Source organism: Bubalus kerabau, chromosome X (genome assembly GCF_029407905.1).
Source record: "Bubalus kerabau isolate K-KA32 ecotype Philippines breed swamp buffalo chromosome X, PCC_UOA_SB_1v2, whole genome shotgun sequence".
NCBI classification, from domain to species: domain Eukaryota; kingdom Metazoa; phylum Chordata; class Mammalia; order Artiodactyla; family Bovidae; genus Bubalus; species Bubalus kerabau.
Window position 1 is genome coordinate 113,323,687 of NC_073647.1, and position 21,921 is coordinate 113,345,607.

General features: G+C 41.2%; 1 protein-coding gene across 13 annotated transcripts in view; it reads left to right on the forward strand.

The window, feature by feature from the left end:
• Window positions 1-21,921, forward strand: part of ARHGEF9 (Cdc42 guanine nucleotide exchange factor 9) — a 547,099-nt gene that overhangs the window by 489,671 nt on the left and 35,507 nt on the right. For all 13 annotated transcript variants that reach the window (XM_055564524.1, XM_055564523.1, XM_055564525.1 and 10 more), the window contains one exon: window positions 7,976-8,107. In XM_055564524.1, the coding sequence (XP_055420499.1) occupies window positions 7,976-8,107 (132 nt within the window). The remainder of the gene's footprint in view (window positions 1-7,975; window positions 8,108-21,921) is intronic.

Sequence of the window (21,921 nt, forward strand, 5' to 3'; positions counted from 1 at the left end):
GGAGTTGAACAGGCAGAGAGAAGCTCTGCCAGCTTGCCAGCTTGGTGGGGGCTGCTGTGGACAAGCCTTGCATATCAAGAAAATGAAGCAGTGCTTTTCTCGTTCTGCCACTCCCTTACCTCCTCCAGATGTTTGTAAAAACAAGGTAGCTGTTAAAAACATCTACAGAATAATTCAGGTTTAATTTGTCAAATGAAAAAGAACAGTCATAGAAGGAACCTTCAGAGCTTATATCACTTGAAGAGAAATTAGGAAAGAGGGTGGACAGTTGGTAGTTACAGGCAATAGCAGTTTTTGCCTTCTCAATAAATCAGAGCATTTGGCTAGAGAGCAGGACATCTTGTATTATATCCACACCTGGCCCTCCCTTAACTTATTCCATGAACATTCTGGGTCTTTTTGCCCACCTCCCATTACCATCCCTGCTCCCTGTCAACCTATGGGGCTTAGAATTCTTTGAGTACCCCCTGCTCTGCCTCACCCTCTAGGGCTCCTAAAAGTCAGTATCAGTATCACCTATACTTCTAAATAATAAGTCCCTTGGACAGCTTAGGGGAGCAGCAGGAAGAAGAACCTGTACCCAAGAATTACAATTTCTTGGAAATTTCTATTTCTAATTTCTCTGATGCTGATATTTGGTTAAGCTGTCACTTTGCTACCCTTCACATGCATTAGATCCACTTGAAGGGAAGGGAGAAGGAGCATATCCCTGACAGCTTCTTTTTATCTTTTTTATTTTTTTCTGGAGATTTTTACCAGGATCCCAAATTTGCAGCTCGTATTTAGGAACTTGATTGTGTGTAGTTGTGATTACTTGTTCATAACACCCCTCCCCTCAACAGCCTGGTTGTACAACACTCAAGAGCATGTTCTAGTTTACCATTGGACTTCCGAATCCAAAGAATTTAGAGGAAACACAAAAGCCCAATGTGATAGAGGAAGCAAAAACATCTACTTAAAAGCTAAAGTGACTGGATGAAGCATGCTCCTGGGACCATTAGATAAAATGTGGAGCTGAATGTATTTGTTACTTCCCTGCCCTCCTGCCAGCAGGAAGAATCAAAAATAAACTATGAGAAGGATAGCATTTCCCTTGTCCTTCTCTCCCCTGATGTTCTCAGGGCACAGCCCCACACAAGATAATTAGCCTGTAATTAGAATGAGGTGCTAGAAACTGAGATATCGAAATGAATGAGATGTGGCCTTGGCTATCTAGTGAGGGCGAATATGTCCTAGGAAGAGCAAAATCATGGAAGAATAGAAGAAAACAGAAGGCATGTAGGGGAAGAGGAGGTAAGAAGTGATTGCACTCGAGGGGTCAAGGCAAAGAACTATGTGGTGCAAGTGGGGCAGAGGGGCAAAGAAGAGAGCTCTAACTAAACTCTAAGGTCTCTCTCCCTTACATGAACTGATTTGATGCTCTCAAGCAGCCATGTAAAGTGGGTTAAACAGAAACCTTTGTATTAGCCACATTGTTTAAATGAAGAAGCAGATTGATGGTAATTAAGCTACCTCCCAAGGAAGTGAGTTGGTGGCAGCACTGGCCCCAGAACCTCAGTACTTGACATTCCCACCTTAGAAATCTTCCAAGGCAGCTGGTTGTTCCATTATGGGATCATTATTTTGCTGTGGTTTGATGGTTTAAAGCATGACAATTAGAGGGACTCTGTCCTATATTCTTCCACTTTGGCCATATTACTTCTAATTTCTCTGACATTGGTTTAGGAGTAAATAACAGTACCTCCCTTATTCATCAGAGGGCAGACAGAATGAAAACCACAATCACAGAAAACTAACCAAACTGATCACATGGATAACAACCTTGTCTGATTCAGTGAAATTATGAGCCATGCTGTATAGGGCCACCCAAGATGGACAGGATATGGTGGAGAGTTCTGACAAAATGTGGTCTTCTGGAGAAGGGAATGGCAAACCACTTCAGTATTCTTGCCTTGAGAACCCAATGTCACCTCAGTTCAGTTGCTCAGTCATGTCCGACTCTTTGCAACCCCATGAATCACAGCATGCCAGGTCTCCCTGTCCATCACCAACTCCTGGAGTTCTCTCAAACTCATGTCCCTCAAGTTGGTGATGCCATCCAGCCATCTCATCCTCTGTCATCCCCTTCTCTCCTGCCTTCAATCCCTCTGAGCATCAGGGTCTTTTCCAATGAGTCAACTCTTCACATGAGGTAGCCAAAGTATTGGAGTTTCAGCTTCAGCATCAGTCCTTCCAATGAACACCCAGGACTGATCTCCTTTAGGATGGACTGGTTGGATCTCCTTGCAGTCCAAGGGACCCTCAAGAGTCTTCTGCAACACCCCAGTTCAAAAGCATCAATTCTTCAGTGCTCAGCTTTCTTCACAGTCCAACTCTCACATACATACATGACCACTGGAAAAACCATAGCCTTGACTAGATGGACCTTTGTTGACAAAGTAATATCTCTGCTTTTCAATATACTATCTAGGTTGGTCATAACTTTCCTTCCAAGGAGTAAGTGTGTTTTAAATTCATGGCTGTAATCACCATCTGCAGTGATTTTTGAGCCCCCCCAAAATAAAGTCTGACACTGTTTCCCCATAACCCCATGAGCAGTATGAAAAGGCAAAAAGATATGACACTGAAAGATGAACTTGTCGGGTCGTAGTTGCCCAATATGCTACTGGAGAAGAGTGGAGAAATAGCTCCAGAAAGAATGAAGAGACAGAGCCAAAGCGAAAACAATGCCCACTTGTGTTTGTGACTGGTGATGGAAATAAAGTCCAATGCTGTAAAGAATAGTATTGCATGGGAACCTGGAATGTTAGGTCCATGAATCAAGGTAAATGGGAACTGGTCAAATAAGAGATGGCGAGAGTGAACATCGGCATGTTAGAAATCAGTGAACTAAAATGGACTGGAATGGGTGATTTTAATTTTGATGACCATTATATGTACTACTGTGGGCAGGAATTCCTTAGAAGAAATGGAGTAGCCCTCAGAGTCAACAAAAGAGTCCAAAATTCTGTACTTGGGTGCAATCTGAAAAATGACAGAATGATCTCTGTTCGTTTCCAAGGCAAACTATTCAATATCACAGTAATCCAAGTCTATGCCCCAACCACTAATGCCGAAGAAGCTGAAGTTGAGTACTTCTATGATGACCTACAAGGTCTTCTGGAACTAACACCAAAAAAGGATGTCCTTTTCATCATAGGGGACTGGAATGCAAAAGTAGAAAGTCAAGAGATACCCGGAGTAACAGGCAAGTTTGTCCTTAGAGTACAAAATGAAGCAGGGCAAAGGCTAATAGACTTTTGCCAAGAGAATGCATTGGTCTTAGCGAACACCCTCTTCCTACAGCACAAGAGAAGACTCTACACATGGGCATGACCAAATGGTCAATACCAAAATCAGATTGATTATACTCTTTGCAGCCAAAGATGGAGAAGCTCTATACAGTCAGCAAGAACAATACTTGGAGCTGACTGTGGCTCAGATCATGAACTCCTTGTTGCCAAATTCAGGTTTAAATTGAAGAAAGTGGGGAAAACCACTAGACCATTCAGGTATAACTTAAATCAAATCCCTTACAATAATACAGTGGAAGTGACAAGTAGATTTAAGGGATAACATCTGATAGAGTGCCTGAACAACTATGGATAGAAGTTCATGTCATTGTACAGCAGGCAGTGATCAACACCATCCCCAAGTAAAAAAAATGCAAAAAGTCAAAATGGTTGTCTGAAGAGGCCTTACAAATAGCTGAGAAAAGAAGAGAAGTGAAAGGAAATGGAAAAAAGGAAAAATATTCCCATCTAAATGCAAAGTTTGAAAGAATAACAAGGAGAGATAAGAAAGACTTCCTCAGTGATCAATGCAAAATAGAGGAAAACAATAGAATGGGAAAGACTAGAGATCTCTTCAAGAAAATTAGAGATACCAAGGGAACATTTCATGCAAAGATGGGCTCGATAAAGGACAGAAATGGTATGGACCTAACGGAAACAGAAGATATTAAGAAGAGGTGGCAAGAATACACAGAAGAACTATGCAAAAAAGATCTTAATGACCCATGTTGCCATGATGATGTGATCACTCACCTAGAGCCAGACATACAGGAGTCCAAAGTCAAGTGGGCCTTAAGAAGCATCACTATGAACAAAGCTAGTGGAGGTGATGGAATTCCAGCTGAGCTATTGCAAGTCCTAAAAGATGATGCTGTTAAAGTACTGCACTCAACATGCCAGCAAATTTGGAAAACTCAGCAGTGGCCACAGGTCAGTTTTCATTCCAATCCCAAAGAAAGGCAATGCCAAAGAATGTTCAAACTGCCACACAATTGCCCTCATCTCACACGTTAGCAAAGTAATGCTCAAAATTCTCCAAGACAGTCTTCAATAGTACATGAACTGAGAACTTCTAGATGTTTAAGCTAGATTTAGAAAAGGCAGAGGAACCAGAGATCAAATTGCCAAATCCATAGGATCATAAAAGAAGCAAGAGAGTTCCAGAAAAACAATTATTTCTGCTTTATTGACTACTCCAAAGCCTTTGACTGTGGATCACAACAAAATGTGGAACATTGTTAAAGTGATGGGAATATCAGACCACCTTACCTGTCTCCTGGGAAATCTGTATGCAAGTCAAGATGCAACAGTTAGAACTGGACATGGAACAATAGACTGGTTCCAAATTGGCAAAGGAGTATGGCAAGGATATATATTGTCACCCTGCTTATTTAACTTATATGCAGAGTTCATCATGAGAAATGCTGGGCTGGATGAAGCACAAGCTGGAATCAAGAATCCTGACAGAAATATCAATAACTTCAGATACGCAGATGACACCACTCTTATGGCAGAAAGTGAAGAGGAACTAAAGAGCCTCTTGATGAAAGTGAAAGAAGAGAGTCAAAAAGTTGGCTTAAAACTCAGCATTCAGAAAACTAAGATCATGGCATCTGGTCCCATCACTTCATGGCAAATAGATGGGGAAACAATGAAAACAGTGACAAACTTTATTTTAGGGGGCTCCAAAATCAGTTCAGATGGTAACTGCAGCCATGAAAGTAAAAGACGCTTGCTCCTTGGAAGAAAAGTTATGACCAACCTAGACAGCATATTAAAAAGCAGAGACATTACCTTGCCAACAAAGGTCCACCTAGTCAAAGCTATGGTTTTTCCACTAGTCATGTATGGATGTGAGAATAGGACCATGAAGAAAGCTGAGTGCCAAAAAAAACTGATGCTTTTGTATTGTGTTGTTGAAAACTCTTGAGAGTCCCTTGGACTGCAAGGAAATCAAACCAGTCAATCCTAAAGGAAATCAGCCCTGAATATTCATTGGAAGGACTAATGCTGAAGCTGAAGTCCCAATACTTTGGCCACTTGATGTGAAGAACTGTCTCTTTGGTAAAGACCCTGACGATTGAAGGCAGGAGGAGAAGGGGACAGCAGTAGATGAGATTGTTGAATGGCATCACCGACTTGATGGAGTTGAGTTTGAGTAAACTCCGGTATTTGGTGATGGACAGGGAAGCCTGGCATGCTGCAGTCCATGGGATTGCAAAGAGTCAAACATGACTGAGTGACTGAACTGAACTAAACAGTACATCCCTTATTGGGTTATGAGTATAAATAGGAGCATGTGGCACAAGATTCGGGGCACACAGTAATATTCAAGATAATAGCTATCATTATGTGGAATGTACTTTTCTAAGCACTTTGTATGGTATATAATTCTTACAACAGCCAGATGAGGTTGGTCATATTATTATCATCATTTTAAATGAGGAAACTGAGGAACAGAGAACATAAGAGAGTTACCTGACAACAGTCAGCTTGGTGAGCACAGGGGTGTATTTATTCAAGTTTCCTTCTTGGTAGAAATACACCAAGTGGCACTCATGGCAAGTACTTAGAATACAATTGATAGAATTGGGGTACTCCTCACTGGTAGAGTGGGTGGACCAGATGGCAATGAGCAGTACCCTTGGTCTGATCATCTTCAGCTTAGCAAATTGTGCCTTTAAAAGTCATCCTGCACATCTTTGTATAGCATTGGCCCCCTTTATACCTTTCTTTCACTTCATACATGTTTAAAATGGATTTTAATACATGTTCCTGGCCTGCATCAAGTTGGGGCATGGACGAGTGGTACCACTTTCAGCTTCCCATCCCTCCAACACTAAAACCTCGCATGGCCCCCACACTCTCAAGGATTCTTTTCCTAATCCTGGGCCTCCAGAGGTTCTGGGTTAGTATGTGGGCCTGCCAAGGAGGAATGTTTACCAAAATTCCAAGGAGCTCCTAAGCTGTGGTCTGGAGTCACACTAGTAGCACTGAGCTTTCTTTTTGAGATTGTATTATTAGAAAATATTTCCACCGAGCTCCTGTTTTTCTTCCTATCTCTTAGACTGAAAAAAAAGTGGTATGCTCAAGAATACCATTTCTAGCTACCCCTCTTTTTGTGCCACTGCCTTGCCTAGGTTGTTTGCCTCTGATTATTTCCAGGAAAATGCAGGACCCTCCATGTCTAACTTTGACTTGAAACTTTTTGGTGCAAGGCTGAGATCTTAGCATTAGAGTGTCAGGGCTAGCATTGGAGAAGGAAATGGCAGCCCACTCCAGTATTCTTGCCTGGAGAATCCCAGGGATGGGGGAGCCTGGTGGGCTGCCGCCTATGGGGTCACACAGAGTGGGACACGACTGAAGCGACTTACCAGCAGTAGCAGCAGCAGCTAGGAGCTTAGAGATCACCCTCACATACCTCATTTAACAGCTAGAAAAACTGACACCCAGAGAGAGAAAGGGACTGACCCTTCAGTGCCTTTTTGGCCTAGAGACAATATAATGTATTGGCAAAAATGAGCACACTTTCTGGAGTTGCAGACTTAGGTTTGGATTATGGATCTTTGGCTAATTAGCTGGGTGACCATGGCTGATCACTTGACCTCTTTTTCCTTCAGACTATACAGATGATAGCAAGACTATCTACCTCCCAGGGCTATTGTGATGCACAAGAGACAGAGTGAAAGTATGTAGCATGATGTCTGAGCCCTGTAGGTGCTCAGTAAGTATTAACTCTCCTGAATCATGGAGCCACTGCTCTTTGTCCCCATAGTTTGCCTTGCATTCCACAAGTTCTGAGCATACCTGTATTAGACTCCTCTGCTGAGGTGTAAACTCCTTAAGAACAGGGCCAGATATGGCTTGGCATCTGACATACACCCCTACATATCAAGTTCCCACAAATAAAAGGCCCTTGGAAACTGTGGAATAGAATTAGCTAAGAGTTAAGTGTCTTGATGGGGCTTTTGGTGTGTGTCTGATTCTACATAGTAAGAAAGATAAGCAAGTTATTCAGGCTTTCTGGATATCAGACCAAGGTAGCATGTGGTGATAAAATTTCCTACTTAATCAGTATATTTTAATGAACTGAGAAAAGAAGGAAACACAATTTTAAGAGGGTGAATGGATTCTCTTTCTCTCCCTCAAAAATCATCTCCTCTTTATCCCTCCTTGTCTTGTTTCACTTATCTGGGAACCAAAGCGATTTCTCGCACCTGCTCAGGCTTTACTCTTCAGGTGCAAGAAAGAGACTTAAAGTCTAGAACTGGGATGAAAGATTAAGATGGAAAGAGAGATTCATAGAAAAAAAAATAGAGGGAGAATATGAGAGAGAGAGAGACAGATAGACATCTCAAGGCAGCTGGTGGCTCTGAGGCCAGAGAGCAACTGGTAAAGAAGGACTGTAGCAGTCCTGGGTAGTGGGGCTCATTTGACTTCAGAGTAAACAAGACTATGGGTCTTTATAACTCATGGAGTCTTTCAGGGACTCCCAGGGGTCCCTCCCTCCATTCCTTCTTCCTTACTAGTCCCTTTCTGTCCTGCTTATTTCCCAGCTTATAGTCAACTCTAGGTACCTCCAGGCAGATGAAGATGCCATGCTTCCTGCCTGGCTGCCTCTCATTATCATATGTCCTTTCCAGGGCGAGGACATCCTAGACAGGAGCTCGGAGCTGATCTACACTGGGGAGATGGCCTGGATCTACCAGCCCTATGGCCGCAACCAGCAGCGAGTCTTCTTCCTGTTTGACCACCAGATGGTCCTCTGCAAGAAGGTAACCATACCCCTTTCTTCCCTGAGGGAGATGGTCACCTCAGGGAGCACCAGACCCTTCCTCACTGTCATCCCTTGCTCCAAATGAGGTGGGCAACCCTGCCAGGCAAGAACAAGACAGGAAATTGGCAGCAATTCCATGTCATCAGTGGTATGCCTTGACATCACAGGCAGTGCTGTCTTATTGGCTGTGAAACTCTGAAATTCGTAAATTTTGTGTTGGCATATTTTTTACACTTTTCCCTCCTGCTCTTCATGGTGATCTTTCTCACTCTCTTCCACCCAGAGCTGATAGACTACACTGCTGATCTGTACCAGTCCCTAAAAATATTGTAATATTTCTATCCTAGTTTGTGAACAGTGGCTTCCCTGAGCACCTCCTCCCATTTATTCTCTAATAGCTTTGCCCATCTGGCCCTTACTGCCCTAGGAAACAACACAGGACATCCTAACTTACCCTTACAGGTAGGTACCTTTGTAATAGGAAGTTTCTCTGTTCCCCTACCCATTTCCTTTATAAGGTGAGTCACATCCCTATAACTCTCAACTGTGCTCTCCTTTAAATTCCCTTCTCTTTAATTCATTTGAGAAAATGTCTTTTATGATTAACTCAGTATGAGTGTTTGTTTCTTAGTATCTTCTCCTTGGCAGGTAGGAGGGTGGCATATGTTTTCAGCCTGATTCCTCCAAATTGGATACTGTTTCCTCTACCTCCTCCCTTAGGATAGGGAGTTCAGATAACTTTTGGCTCCAAGGACTGCTGGAAAGAATTTGGGACCAGGGAAAGTAAAAGAGGAGGGCAAAACCAAAGAATGCTTAGAGTGACTTTAAATTCACCATCCTACCCTTGGCTCTTTCTCCATAATTCGCTCCCTTTGTTCTCTTCCTCACCCATAGCAAATACCTTTGCAAGGGAATACTAAGTCATGAAACATTAGGTTAAACACTGATGTTTTCTAACCTGGAAAAGGAAATGGCAACCCACTTCAATATTCTTGCCTGGAGAATTCTAAGGACAGAGGAGCCTGGTGGGCTACAGTCCATGGAGTCACAAAGAGTTGGATACGACTGAGTGACTTTCTTTTTTTTCAACCTGGAACAAGAACCACACATTTGTTTTTAAGCCGCTGTTCTCTGTGTATGCCACATCTTGTATTAAATCTTTGTTCATTTTCCTTTGATGGTACATTAAGAGAACAAATTGAGTTTCAAGTGAAACCTCCTCAGTGTTTGGGGATAAGCTTATAAGTACCAGCTCTGGAACTGATAGCTGGCTAGTTAATAGAGATAGTTACTGCCTTGGTCTTGACCTGACCCTGGAAGAGATAATTTTTAGGAATCTGGAACTTGGCTAAGCACCCAGCCCTCTTATTATTTACCCCCAACTCTTCCTTAGACTTACATCAAATCAGGAGGCAGATTTTTGAGCGTTAATTTAGGTAGCCAAGGAAATTCTCAGCATATCAGCCATGTTACCCATAGGCATCTGCCCATTCTTCCCATTGGGGCATTTTTACACTCAGAACAACCGGTCATAGAGAGACACAGAAAAACAATTAGGAAGCTGGTTTATTTTAGAGTTGTGCACAACTCAGACCCTGTTAATCTGGGTACCTGTCTGCCAAGGCTGAGATTACTTTAAGTAAAATGTGAAACTCAGCTCTGGAAAGATGTAGATATAAGAAACTAAGAGACAGAGCCAGGACCCAGGACACAAAATAGTGAGGCAAAGGCTAGGAATAAAGGGAAGAAACAAGATGGACAGTGGGATTAGTTTATGAGCAAGGGGCAGAAGAAGAATAAAATTGAATGAGAGTCAGCTCCAGGCCAGTTAGTATGAGCCAGTGATTAAGGAGAAACCAGAAGTCAAAGCAGGGTTGGGGGTTCAAGCAAGCCAACCTGGCAGGATGGGGGTAGCAGGCAACGAGGATCACAAAAACAAGAGAAACCTTGAAGCTAGCATAGCTTTATTCCAATGAGAGGCTTCTTTTTCTAACAAGAACTGTGGACTCGCCTTCCAGAACAAAGCTAACTCAGACTCTTGAGTATAAAGGGCACTAACTACATACCTGGGCCTTCTTGACTCTGGTTCCTCAGAGCATGAGCAACTACAGCTTGATTTTTCAAAGGCTATTAAAGCTATATATGATGCTTGTGTTGAGGCTATGGTTGAGGATTTCTATTTGATACCTAAAATAGGCCTTTCTATTCAGCAAATAGGGAGTAAACTTTTGAGAAATGACCATGAAGCCAAAATAAGGTATAGAAAGAGACAAGGTCCTTTGTCTGCTGAGTGGTTGAGAGACCTCTTGTCACTGCTATAAAAGACTTTCCTTATGAGGTAGAGCTGGAAGAAATGGACAGAGCCTTTTGAAGGTGAAGATTCCTTTGGCAAAGGAAATATTCAAAGGAAAAGAAGGAGAAGGACCAGGACTAGAATTGGGCGAGTAAGGCACTCACCTTAGGCACAGATTTAAAAACAATGCCCCAGAACACAGTAATCTTTTTACAAGGAAGAAAGGGGAAAAGAAAGCTAAGTAATCAAATGTCACTACACTAAGCTTTCTGATGAGTTCATATTTTAAAAGGAAGAGGAAACATGGGGCCCTAGCAAGTGGATAGATAATATGTAACATTTATATGTGGTAGGATGTTTAATAGGAGTGACAAAGATTAGTTTCATGAATCCTAGAATGGGTAAAAGTTAGTTTTTAAAGATTCTAAGATAATATCAATGATTTTAAAAGATCTGTTCAAAGAAAGAAGAAAAAAAATGATATTCTGTCAGCTCCCTGCTAAGGACAACTAATTTACTATTAACAGAGGAACATAAAACTTCTCTGTCAATGGAAAAAGAGCATAAACCTGTTGAGGGGAAATTTAAACCTAAAGTATCTGTAGTTATAGGAAAACACTTCAGTGTTCTGAATTTCATGCTGTAATTATTGATCCCCTGCTCTGTGCCAGCCAGCTCTGCCTTCTTCGGGCTTGTGATCTAAAATAATTTAAAAATATATACATCATTGGGCACTGAAATAATTCTTAGATGTCCCCAGCAGAATTGCTGTACATAAATGCAACAGAACCATGTGTTCCAGGAGATCTATCAAAACACTATCAGTTCAGTTCAGTCTCTCAGTCGTGTCTGATTCTTTGCGACCCCATGACTTGCAGCACGCCAGGCCTCCCTGCCATCACCAACTCCCGGAGTTCACCCAGACTCATGTCCATCGAGTCAGTGATGACATCCAGCCATCTCATCCTCTGTCATCCCCTTCTCCTCCTGACCCCAATCCCTCCCAGCATCAGAGTCTTTTCCAATGAGTCAACTCTTCGCATGAGGTGGCCAAAGTACTGGAGTTTCAGCTTTAGCATCAGTCCTTCCAATGAACACTCAGGACTGATCTCCTTTAGAATGGACTGGCTGGATCTCCTTGCAGTCCAAGGGACTCTCAAGAGTCTTCTCCAATACCACAGTTCAAAAGCATCAATTCTTCGGCACTCAGCTTTCTTCACAGTCCAACTCTCACATCCATACATGACCACTGGAAAAACCATAGCCTTGATTAGACGGACCTTTATTGGCAAAGTAATGTCTCTGCTTTTGAATATGCTATCTAGGTTGGTCATAACTTTCCTTCCAAGGAGTAAGCGTCTTTTAATTTCATGGCTGCAATCACCATCTGCAGTGATTTTGGAGCCCCCCAAAAATAAAGTCTGACACTGTTTCCATTGTTTTCCCATCTATTTGTCATGAAGTGATGGGACCAGATGCCATGATCTTCGTTTTCTGAATGTTGAGCTTTAAGCCAACTTTTCACTCTCCTCTTTCACTTTCATCAAGAGGCTTTTTAGTTCCTCTTCACTTTCTGCCATAAGGGTGGTGTCATCTGCATGTCTGAGGTTATTGATATTTCTACTGGCAATCTTGATTCCAGCATGTGCTTCTTCTAGCCCAGTGTTTCTCATGATGTACTCTGCATATAGGTTAAATAAGCAGGGTGACAATATACAGTCTTGACGTACTCCTTTTCCTATTTGGAACCAATCTGTTGTTCCATGTCTAGTTCTAACTGTTGCTTCCTGACCTGCATACAGGTTTCTCACGAGGCAGGTCAGGTAGTCTGGTATTCCCATCTCTTTCAGAAGTTTCCACAGTTTATTGTGGAAGGCTTTGGCATAGTCAATAAAGCAGAAATAGATGTTTTTCTGGAACTCTCTTCCTTTTTTGATGATCCAGTGGATGTTGGCCATTTGATCTCTGGTTCCTCTGCCTTTTCTAAAACGAGCTTGAACATCTGGAAGTTCACGGTTCACATTGTACCACTTTTCAAAATTTAAAAGATTCTAGAAAATATAGATTGACAATGATGGACTAACATTCACTGTGTACCTCTATGATTCTGTTCTAAGACCTTTATTTTCATTAACTCAATTTAATCATCACAACAAACATATGAGGTAAGTACTATTATTTTTCCCATTTTAGATATATATAAAGTGAGGTACAGAGAAGTTATATGGTTATGAAGTTGCCTAAAAATTGACAGAAGGTAATGGAACAAAACCCTGAATATATTGTTCAATAAAGTTCTTGGTGAAAATGAAAAATGTATCTTTTATTTTTGCTTAAAAAAACAAAGGAACTTGTTGACCAACCCAATATAATTTGCCCAAGGTGATATCATAGCTATTGAGTGATGGAGCCAGGAATTGAATCTAGGAAAGCTAGCTCCAGACTTTTCATTAGTAACCTCTATGTCATTATTCCCATTGAGCTTGTCAGAATTCTATAATAGATTATCAACAGAGGTGAACATTAAAATGGAGGTACAGTGACAGGGACTCACCATTGGTTTCCTAACAGCAGATCATGTCACATAAAATCCAGTTTCTATCTTGCCATTAATTAGAGTAGTTGATGAGCAGGTTGCACTAGATAGAAAATATCATGATTTTAGCCTGGTGCTTCAGATTTTCTAAGGTTTCCTTGGAGATAGAAGGAATGTGGAGTGGTAGAAAAAGCATAAAATTTATGGTCAGATTTTGGGCTCCTTAGTTCCAGCACTCCCTAACTACATGATTTCAAACAAATGACTTTTCACTTCCTCCACTTTTATTTCATTGTCTGTAAAATGGAGATAACAGCTACTCTACAGAATTGTGAAGATTAAATGAAATCAGTGCATATAAAATGGCTGATAGAGGGCCTTACACCTAGTAGGTACTTGTTAGTCTTCTCCCAACCCAATAAAGAAATAATCAGCCTTGTAAGATAGTGAGGCCTCCATCACTAGCATGCATGCTCAGTCCTCTGTTGATGAGATTCTCCAGGCAAGAATACTGGAGTGGGTTGCCATTTCCTCCTCCAAGGGATCTTCCCAACCCAGGGATCAAACCTCCATTTCCTACATTGCAAGTGAATTCTTTACCCACTGAGCCATCGGGGAAGCCCCTCCATCACTAGATGTACCACCAAGTGAGCTAGATGTTTTTCTGCCAGAGATAGTATAAGAGAGATTGAAAGACCTGACTCCTGAGATAATTTGGCCCAGTTATTATTAATAAGTTCTCATCCAGCTCTCAAGATTCTGTTCATTCCCAAAAAGTTAAGCTAAAGTTTCCCCATCTGGAAGCTGGGATTGTGTACACCACTTATAACAGCTTGAAAAATGTGTAGCTTGTTTCAGAGTGTGCATATATGTGTGTGAATATATATATGAAGATGCTTTCTAAGGGTCATTATACTTGGTGGAAAATGACACCAGTGGCTTCTAACTAAGTGATCTCTTCCTTAACTTTTGCTGCTTCCTTCTTTGTCACTTTTGTTTTGAAAAATCTAGATAAGCCTTTTTTTTGTTTTCTTGTCCATTATGATATCACTTAAATTTCTGCTCCTCTGCATCTTGTTGTTGTTGTTCAGTCACTAAATCGTGTCTGACTCTATGTGACCTCATGGACTGCCGCACACCAGGCTTCTCTGTCCTTCAGTATCTCCCTGAGTTTGCTCAAACTAATGTCCATTGAATAGGTGACGCTATCCAGTCATCTCATCCTCTCTTGGCCTCTTTTCCTCCTGCTATCAATCTTTCCCAGTATCAGTGTCCTTTCCAATGAATATATGCTCTTCTCATCAGGTGGCCAAAGTATTGGAGCCTCAGCTTCAGCATCAACAGCATCAGTCCTTCCAATGAATATTCAGGGTTGATTTCCCTCAGGATTGACTGATTTGATCTCCTTGTAGTCTAAGGGACTCTCAAGAGTCTTCTCCAGCACCACAGATTGAAAGAATCAATTCTTCAGTGCTCAGTCTTCTTTATGGTCCAAATCTCACATCCATACATGACTACTGGAAAACCATAGCTTTGACTATACTTTGTTGGCAAAGTCATATCTCTGCTTTTTAAAATGCTGTCTAGGTTTGTCATAGCTTTTCTTCCAAGGAGCAAGCATCTTTTAATTTCCTGGTTGCAGTCACTGTCTGCAATGATTTTGGAACCCAAGAAAATAAACTGTGTCACTGCTCCCAATTTTTCCCCATCTATTTGCCATGAAGTGATGGTACTGAATGCCATGATATTACTTTTTTGAGTGTTGAGTTTTAAGCCAACTTTTTCACTCTCCTCCTTCACCCTCATTAAGAGGCTATTTAGTTCCTCTGCACTTTCTGCCATTAGAGTGGCATTATCTGCATATCTGAGGCTGTTGATATTTCTCCCGCTAATCTTGATTCCAGCTTGTGATTCATCCAGCTTGGCATTTCTCATGATATACCCTGCATCTAAATTAAATAAACAGGGTGACAATATACAACCTAGACATACTCCTTTGCCAATTTTGAACCAGTCCATTGTTCCATGTCCTGTTCTAAAAGTTGCTTCTTGACCTGCATACAGCCTTCTCAGGAGACAGGTAAGGTGGTCTGGCATTCCCATCTCTTTAAGAATTGTCCGCAGTTTGTTGTCGTCCACACAAAGACTTTAGCATAGTTAATGAAGCAGAAACAGATATTTTTCTGAAATTCCTTTGCTTTCTCTATGATCCAATGAATGTTGGTAATTTGGCGTCTGGTTCCTCTGCCTTTTCTAGACCTTGCTTGTACATCTGGAGTTTCTCAGTTCATGTACTGCTGAAGCCTAGCTCAAAGGATTTTGAGTTGCCAGCTTATGAAATGAGCACTACTGTACAGTAGTTTGAACATTCTTTGGCATTGCTCTTCTTTGAGATTGGAATGAAAACTGACCTTTTCTAGTCCTTTGGCCACTGCTGAGTTTTCCAAATTTGCTGACATATTGAGTGTAGCTTGTTAACAGCATCATCTTTTAGGATTTGAAATAATTCAGCTGGAATTCTATCACCTCCACTGGCTTTGTTTGCAGTAATACTTCCTAAGGCCCACTTGACTTCACACTCCAGGATGTGTGGTTCTAGAAGAGTGACTACATATTTGTGTTTATCCGAGTCATTAAGACCTTTTTTGTATAGTTCTTCTGTCTATTCTTGCCATCTCTTCTTAATCTCTTCTGCTTTTGTTAGGTCCTTACCAATTCTGCCCTTTACCATGCCCATCCTTGCATGAAATGTCCCCCTGATATCTCCAATTTTTTTGAAGCGATTTCTAGTCTTTCCCATTCTATTGCTTTCTTCTGTTTCTTTGCATTGTTTGCTTAAGAAGTCTTTCTTCTCTCTCCTTGTTATTCTTTGGATCTCTTCATTCAGTTTGATATATCTTTACCTTTCTCCTTTGCCTTTTGCTTCTCTCCTTTTCTTAGCTATTTGTAAAGCCTCCTCAGGCGACCACTTTGGTTTCTTGAATTTCTTTTTCTTTGGAATGGTTTTGGTCACTGCCTCCTGTACATTGTTACAAACCTCTGTCCATAGTTCTTCAGGGACTCTGTCTACCAGATCTAATCTCTTGAATCTATTTGTCACCTACATGGTATAATCATAAGGGATTTGATGGCCTGTGGTTTTCCCTACTTTCTTCTATTTAAGCCTGAATTTTGCAATAAGGAGCTCATGATCTGAGTCAGCTCCAGGTCTTGTTTTTTGCTGACTGTATACAACTTCTCCATCATTGGTTTTCAATGTTGACCATCTGGTGATGTCCATGTGTAGAGTTGTCTCTTGTGTTGTTGGAAGAGGGTGTTTGCTATGACTGGTGTGTTCCCTTGACAAAACTGTTAGCTTTTACCCGGATTCATTTTGTACTCCAAGGCCAAACTTGCCTGTTACTCCAGGTATCTCTTGACTTCCTACTTTTGCATTCTAGTCCTCTATGATGAAAAGGACATCTTTTTTGGATGTTGATTCTAGAAGGTCTTGTAGGTCCTCACAGAACTGTTCAACTTCAGCTTCTTTGGCATTAGTGGTTGGAGCATAGATTTGGCTTACTGTGATATTGAATGGTTTGCCTTGGAGACAAACCGAGATCATTCTGTTGTTTTTGAGATTGTACCCAAGTGCTAGGATTTCCTGATAGCTCAGTTGGTAAAGAATCTGCCTGCAATGCAGGAGGCCCCAGTTTGATTCCTGGGTTGGGAAGATCCCCTGGAGAAGGGAAAGGTTACCCACTCCAGTATTCTGGCCTAGAGAATTCCATGGACTGTATGGTCCATGGGGTTGCAAAAAGTCAGACATGACTGAGCACCTTTCACTTTCATTTCACCCAAGTACTGCATTTTGAACTCTTTTGTTGACTGTGAGGGCTAATCCATTTCTTCTCAGGAATTTTTGCCCACAGTAGTACATATAATTGTTATCTGAATTTAATTTTGTTTAATATTTTTTTTGTTATTTTCCTCCTGAGATGATTATATTGGAAATGATTTAGTTGCTTCTGGAAATTTTACCCTTTTTTGTTTCTTCCCTTTCATATTTTATTGAGGAAGAGAGAACCCCTTTTCCCTCTCCTCTGTCAATCATCCACCAATATTGTTACAACTCTGCTGTTGCCGCAAACAGCCTTTTCCCTATCTTTCATCAATTGTGCCAGTCTGGACATGCTCTGTTGTCCCCTGCATCATAACTGCTTAGTTTTTTGTTGCTTTCATCATATTCTGAGAGAATTGGAACTAAATTGAATGTAGGGATGCTGGAGAGATAATTTCTTCTGTTCATGGAACTTTCTGCCTTTGGACCATTTTTTCATGAACTAAAGGGCCAGACTTGGAGGTTGAGGCATTTGGTACAACTCAAAAATGCATCAAAGATGGAATAGAGTAGAAAAAAAGATTTCTACTTTAAAACCAGTGGATTTAAAACAAGAACACTTGAGTCCAAGACTGTACTATCTCTTACTAATTTGCTTAACCTTGCATCAGTTCTTTAAGTCTTTATTCTAATCAATGTCAAGTCAACCTGATGATAGAATTCACCTCAGGAGGATTTGAGGAGAATCACTTGAAGTAATGGGATGCAGTGAACTATAATGTTAAGGTCATGGGTTCTAGAGCCAGACAAGAGACCACCAATTTACTTTTTCCCATCAGCTATGTAATCTTGGACACCTCCTGGGTGCCTTTTATTATCCCCTCATTTGCAAAATGGGAATCATCAAGATGAACTGAATAGTATCTACATGCAAGGAAGTGTTGCATGTTGTTGTACCTCATGCAAGTTCATGTACATGTACAAGTGTGTTGTATCTCAGTGTTAAATGAGGTAATGCAGTTATAGGGCCTGGCACACAGTAAATATTTAGTGATCATTAATTCAGGAAGTTTTTATTCAGAGGCAGTATCAGTTCAGTCACTCAGTCGTGTCCAACTCTTTGAGACCGCATGAACTGCAGCACGCCAGGCCTCCCTGTCCATCACCAACTCCCAGAGTTTACTCAAACTCATGTACATTGAGTTGGTAATGTCATCTAACCATCTCATCCTCTGTCATCCCCTTCTTCTCCTGCCTTCAATCTTTCCCAGCATCAGGGTCTTTTCAAATGAGTCAGTTCTTCGCATCAGGTGGCCAAAGTATTGGAGTTTCAGATTCAACATCAGTCCTTCCAATGAACACTCAGGACTGATTTCCTTTAGAATGGACTGGTCTTTGCAGTCCAAGGGACTCTCAAGAGTCTTCTCCAACACCACAGTACAAAAGCATCAATTCTTCGGTGCTCAGCTTTCTTTATAGTCCAACTCTCACATCCACACATGACTACTGGAAAAACCATAACCTTGACTAGATGGACCTTTGTTGGCAAAGTAATGTCTCTGCTTTTTAATATGCTCTCTAGTTTGTTCATAACTTTCCTGCCAAGTAGTACGCATCTTTTAACTTCATGACTGTATACACAGTGGTTAAAACAAGAACAGGTTTTTAGAGCCAGATAGCTTAGACTCAAATCCCAGCTATGCCATAAATGGTAGCTTTTATTCCTGGGCAAGTTTCTTAACTGCTCTATGTCCACAGTTACTCATAAAATGGGATTATAACAGTACCTAACTTGTAAGATAGGATGATTTAAGTTAATAAATGCAAAGTGTAGTTGCCAAGGGATGAACACATAAAGGTAACATCATACACACACACATATACACAATGTGATATTATTAAGTATTTGAAAAAGAAAGAAACCCTGCTGTGCCCAACAACATGGTTGAACCTGGAAGGTATTATTCTATGTAAAATAAGGCAGAGAAAGACAAATACTGTATTATCTCATTTATATATGGAATTTAAAACAGTCCAACTCATAGAGGTAGAGAGTAGATTGGTGGTTGCGGGGGCTCATTTGGGTGGAGAAAATGGGGAGATGTTGGTCAAAGGGTAAAAACTTTCAGTTATGTAGGATAAATGAGTTTTGGATAGCTAATGTATTATACATATGGTGACTATAGTTAGCAACACTGTACTGTATAATTGAAATTTGCTAAGAAAATATATCTGAAGTATTTTCTCATCTCAAAAAAAGATAACTATGTGAGATGATTGATATGTTAATTAACTTGATTGTGATGATCATTACATAATACATATATATATATAAACATCAAATTGTATACCTTAAATACATGTAAGTTTTGTTATTTATACCTCAATAAAGCTGGGGGGAAAGCATTTAGAGTAGTGTCTGCTGCATAATATCTGTTGTTTAAGTGTTCATTGTTGTCGTTGTTGTTATTATGGCTGATTTATGTCAATGCTTGGCAAAAACCACTACAATATTGTAAAGTAATTAGCCTCCAATTAAAATAAATTAATTAAAAAAAGAATGTATTCTAGATGCTGCAATGCTATAATGATAAAGACAAATCCAGTCATAGCACCATGTGCCTTCCCCAGGATCTGAAGAGAAAGCCAGGGTTGTTAGGCTAGAGGTGAGTAGCCAGGGACCCCTCAAAAGAGGTAGGGAGAACCTTACTGACAAGCAAGTGAGGCAAACTTCAATCCTGAACAGTTACATTCCCCAGACTGCAGCATCTGCCATTTGTACAAAATGTACTATAGTGTTTCAGTAAACCCCATAAATACCCAGTGAGGCCAAGTTCAAACAGCTCCCAGCTGTTTCAATCACATAATGTCAGGGATGGGGATAAGCTCCTTGCTGGAGACATGGCTAGAGCCAGGGCCAGAGTGCTTGGCTGCAGATGCCAGGACCATCCTAGAGAAGCACTAGCTCCCTTAATCTCCTCCAACTTGGATGAGTAGAAAGGAAAAGGAGGAAGGTGGCCATCCTATTAGAAACAACCCCATTTAGACAGAGAAATTGTGAAGACCCAAATAGCATCTGTGAAGACCCAAATAGCATCTGTGAAAGTGAAAGTGAAAGCTCAGTCCTGTCCAACTCTTTGTGACCCCATGGACTGTAACCTACCAGGCTCCTCCATCCATCGGATTTTCTGGGCAAGAATACTGGAGTGGGTTGCCATTTCCTTCTCCAGGAGATCTTCCTCACCCAGGGATCGAACCCTGGTCTCCCACATTGTAGACGGACGCTTTACCGTCTGAGCCACCAGGGAAGTCTAAATAGCATCTGTGCTGCTGCTGCTAAGTCGTTTCAGTCGTGTACAACTCTGTGCGACCCCATAGACGGCAGCCCACCAGGCTCCCCCATCCCTGGGATTCTCCAGGCAAGAACACTGGAGTGGGTTGCCATTTCCTTCTCCAATGCATGAAAGTGAAAAGTGAAAGTGAAGTTGCTCAGTCGTGTCCAACTCTTAGCGACTCCATAGACTATACAGCCCACCAGGCTCCTCCGTCCATGGGATTTTCCAGGCAAGAGTACTGGAGTGGTGTGCCATTGCCTTCTCCGAAATAGCATCTGTAGGGAGCACCTATTCACCATGTGCCTTTGAAAGCACTCAGATCACCATTAACAACTGGCGTGTGGGCATCCCAGTCCCAGTAGTCCCACAGGCAACTAGGGCCCAGGAGAGCTTTGTCCCCTTGCTATGTGTGGAAGCTGAGCAGAAAAAATGTTTGAGCCTTTATCAGCTTTCTTTCCCTGGATAACTCCTAAGTGAGGCAAAACCAAGGAAAGCTCAGTACGGGGCACAACCTGAATGGACAGACAAAATTAGCAATAAAACATATAAAACAGAACTAATGCAAAATCACTAGGGTGGTAATTGAATGCCAGTTGTCTTCATAGTCTTTATAGTTGTCTTCATAAGTGTCTTCATAGTCTTCATAGTCAGTGCTAGCATTCAGAAAAGGAAAACTGTAGTGATGTGATCTAGAGGGTGCAGTCATGGAAGGCTTCTTTGAGGAAGAAGAATGTGTGAATTTGATCTTAAAGTCTGAAAGGACTGGAATAGAAGGCTTCTTTAGGTCAGGGAGGGGATAGTAGTGTGAGCCCAGGTATAGATCTGTGATTTTGGTGAGTGAGTAGCAAACAGTATTTGCCACCCACCACTAATACCACCCCTGCCCTGAAAGGGTTTATGGAATTTCCAGGGACAGTGGGGTAGCTATGTAAATTTTAAAACATTCAGAGTTGCTTTAACTTTGATTTCTTTTCTATCACAATATTTAACTTACTTTGAAAGTTCAAATGAACTAAAGGAGGCAATGGGTTTTTTTACATTTATCAAAAGGAGTTTTTAAGATCTATGAAACACTGGTCTGAAAGCAAGAAAGCTCAGCACCATGTTTATCAGGTAAGGCTAGCCTCATGACCTGGATACTGCATGTTTAGATTTGAGATTTACAACAATTTTACAAGGTAAATATGACTCTCCTAGTTTTATAGTTGAGGGAATTGAGCCTCAGCAAGGTTAATTTGCCCAGTACCACACAGCTAGGAGGTTAAGCAGCTAAAATTCAAACTCAGAACTTTAAACTCTAACCAATGTTCTTTCCACCATTCTGTGCTGCTTAGTGGCCTTAGCTACCCTTTCTGGTCAGTTTTCTGAACAGTGGGTCATTCTTAATCATTCCTAGCACATCCCTTCACTTAGCTTTATGACTAATCTGATGTCTGAAAGCTCACTTTCAACCCTCTGGGGAGCCAGAAAGACCAGGAAAAGGGAGAATTTTAATGACACATCCCTCTAGTCCTATTCCCCTGCCACAAAGACAGAATTCTCTGTCATTCATTATTATCCTCAAATACCTAAAGAAACAATAGGAGGTTTAGTTGATGCTTTTAATTTAGCTCTAAAATCATGTGCATCCTTTCCATTTTTGAAAACTATTAAAGATTTTGAAGGCTAATAATGTTTATGACACACCAATTCAGAGGGAAAGGAAGCAGCAGGCTGAAGTTAGGAATAGAGGGAGGGTTGAATCTGCCTATATTCTAGCCAGGTGGGCACCCACCTATTAGCTGTGTGGTCCAGGTCTATGTGCATGTGTATTATGTTTTGTAAGGTA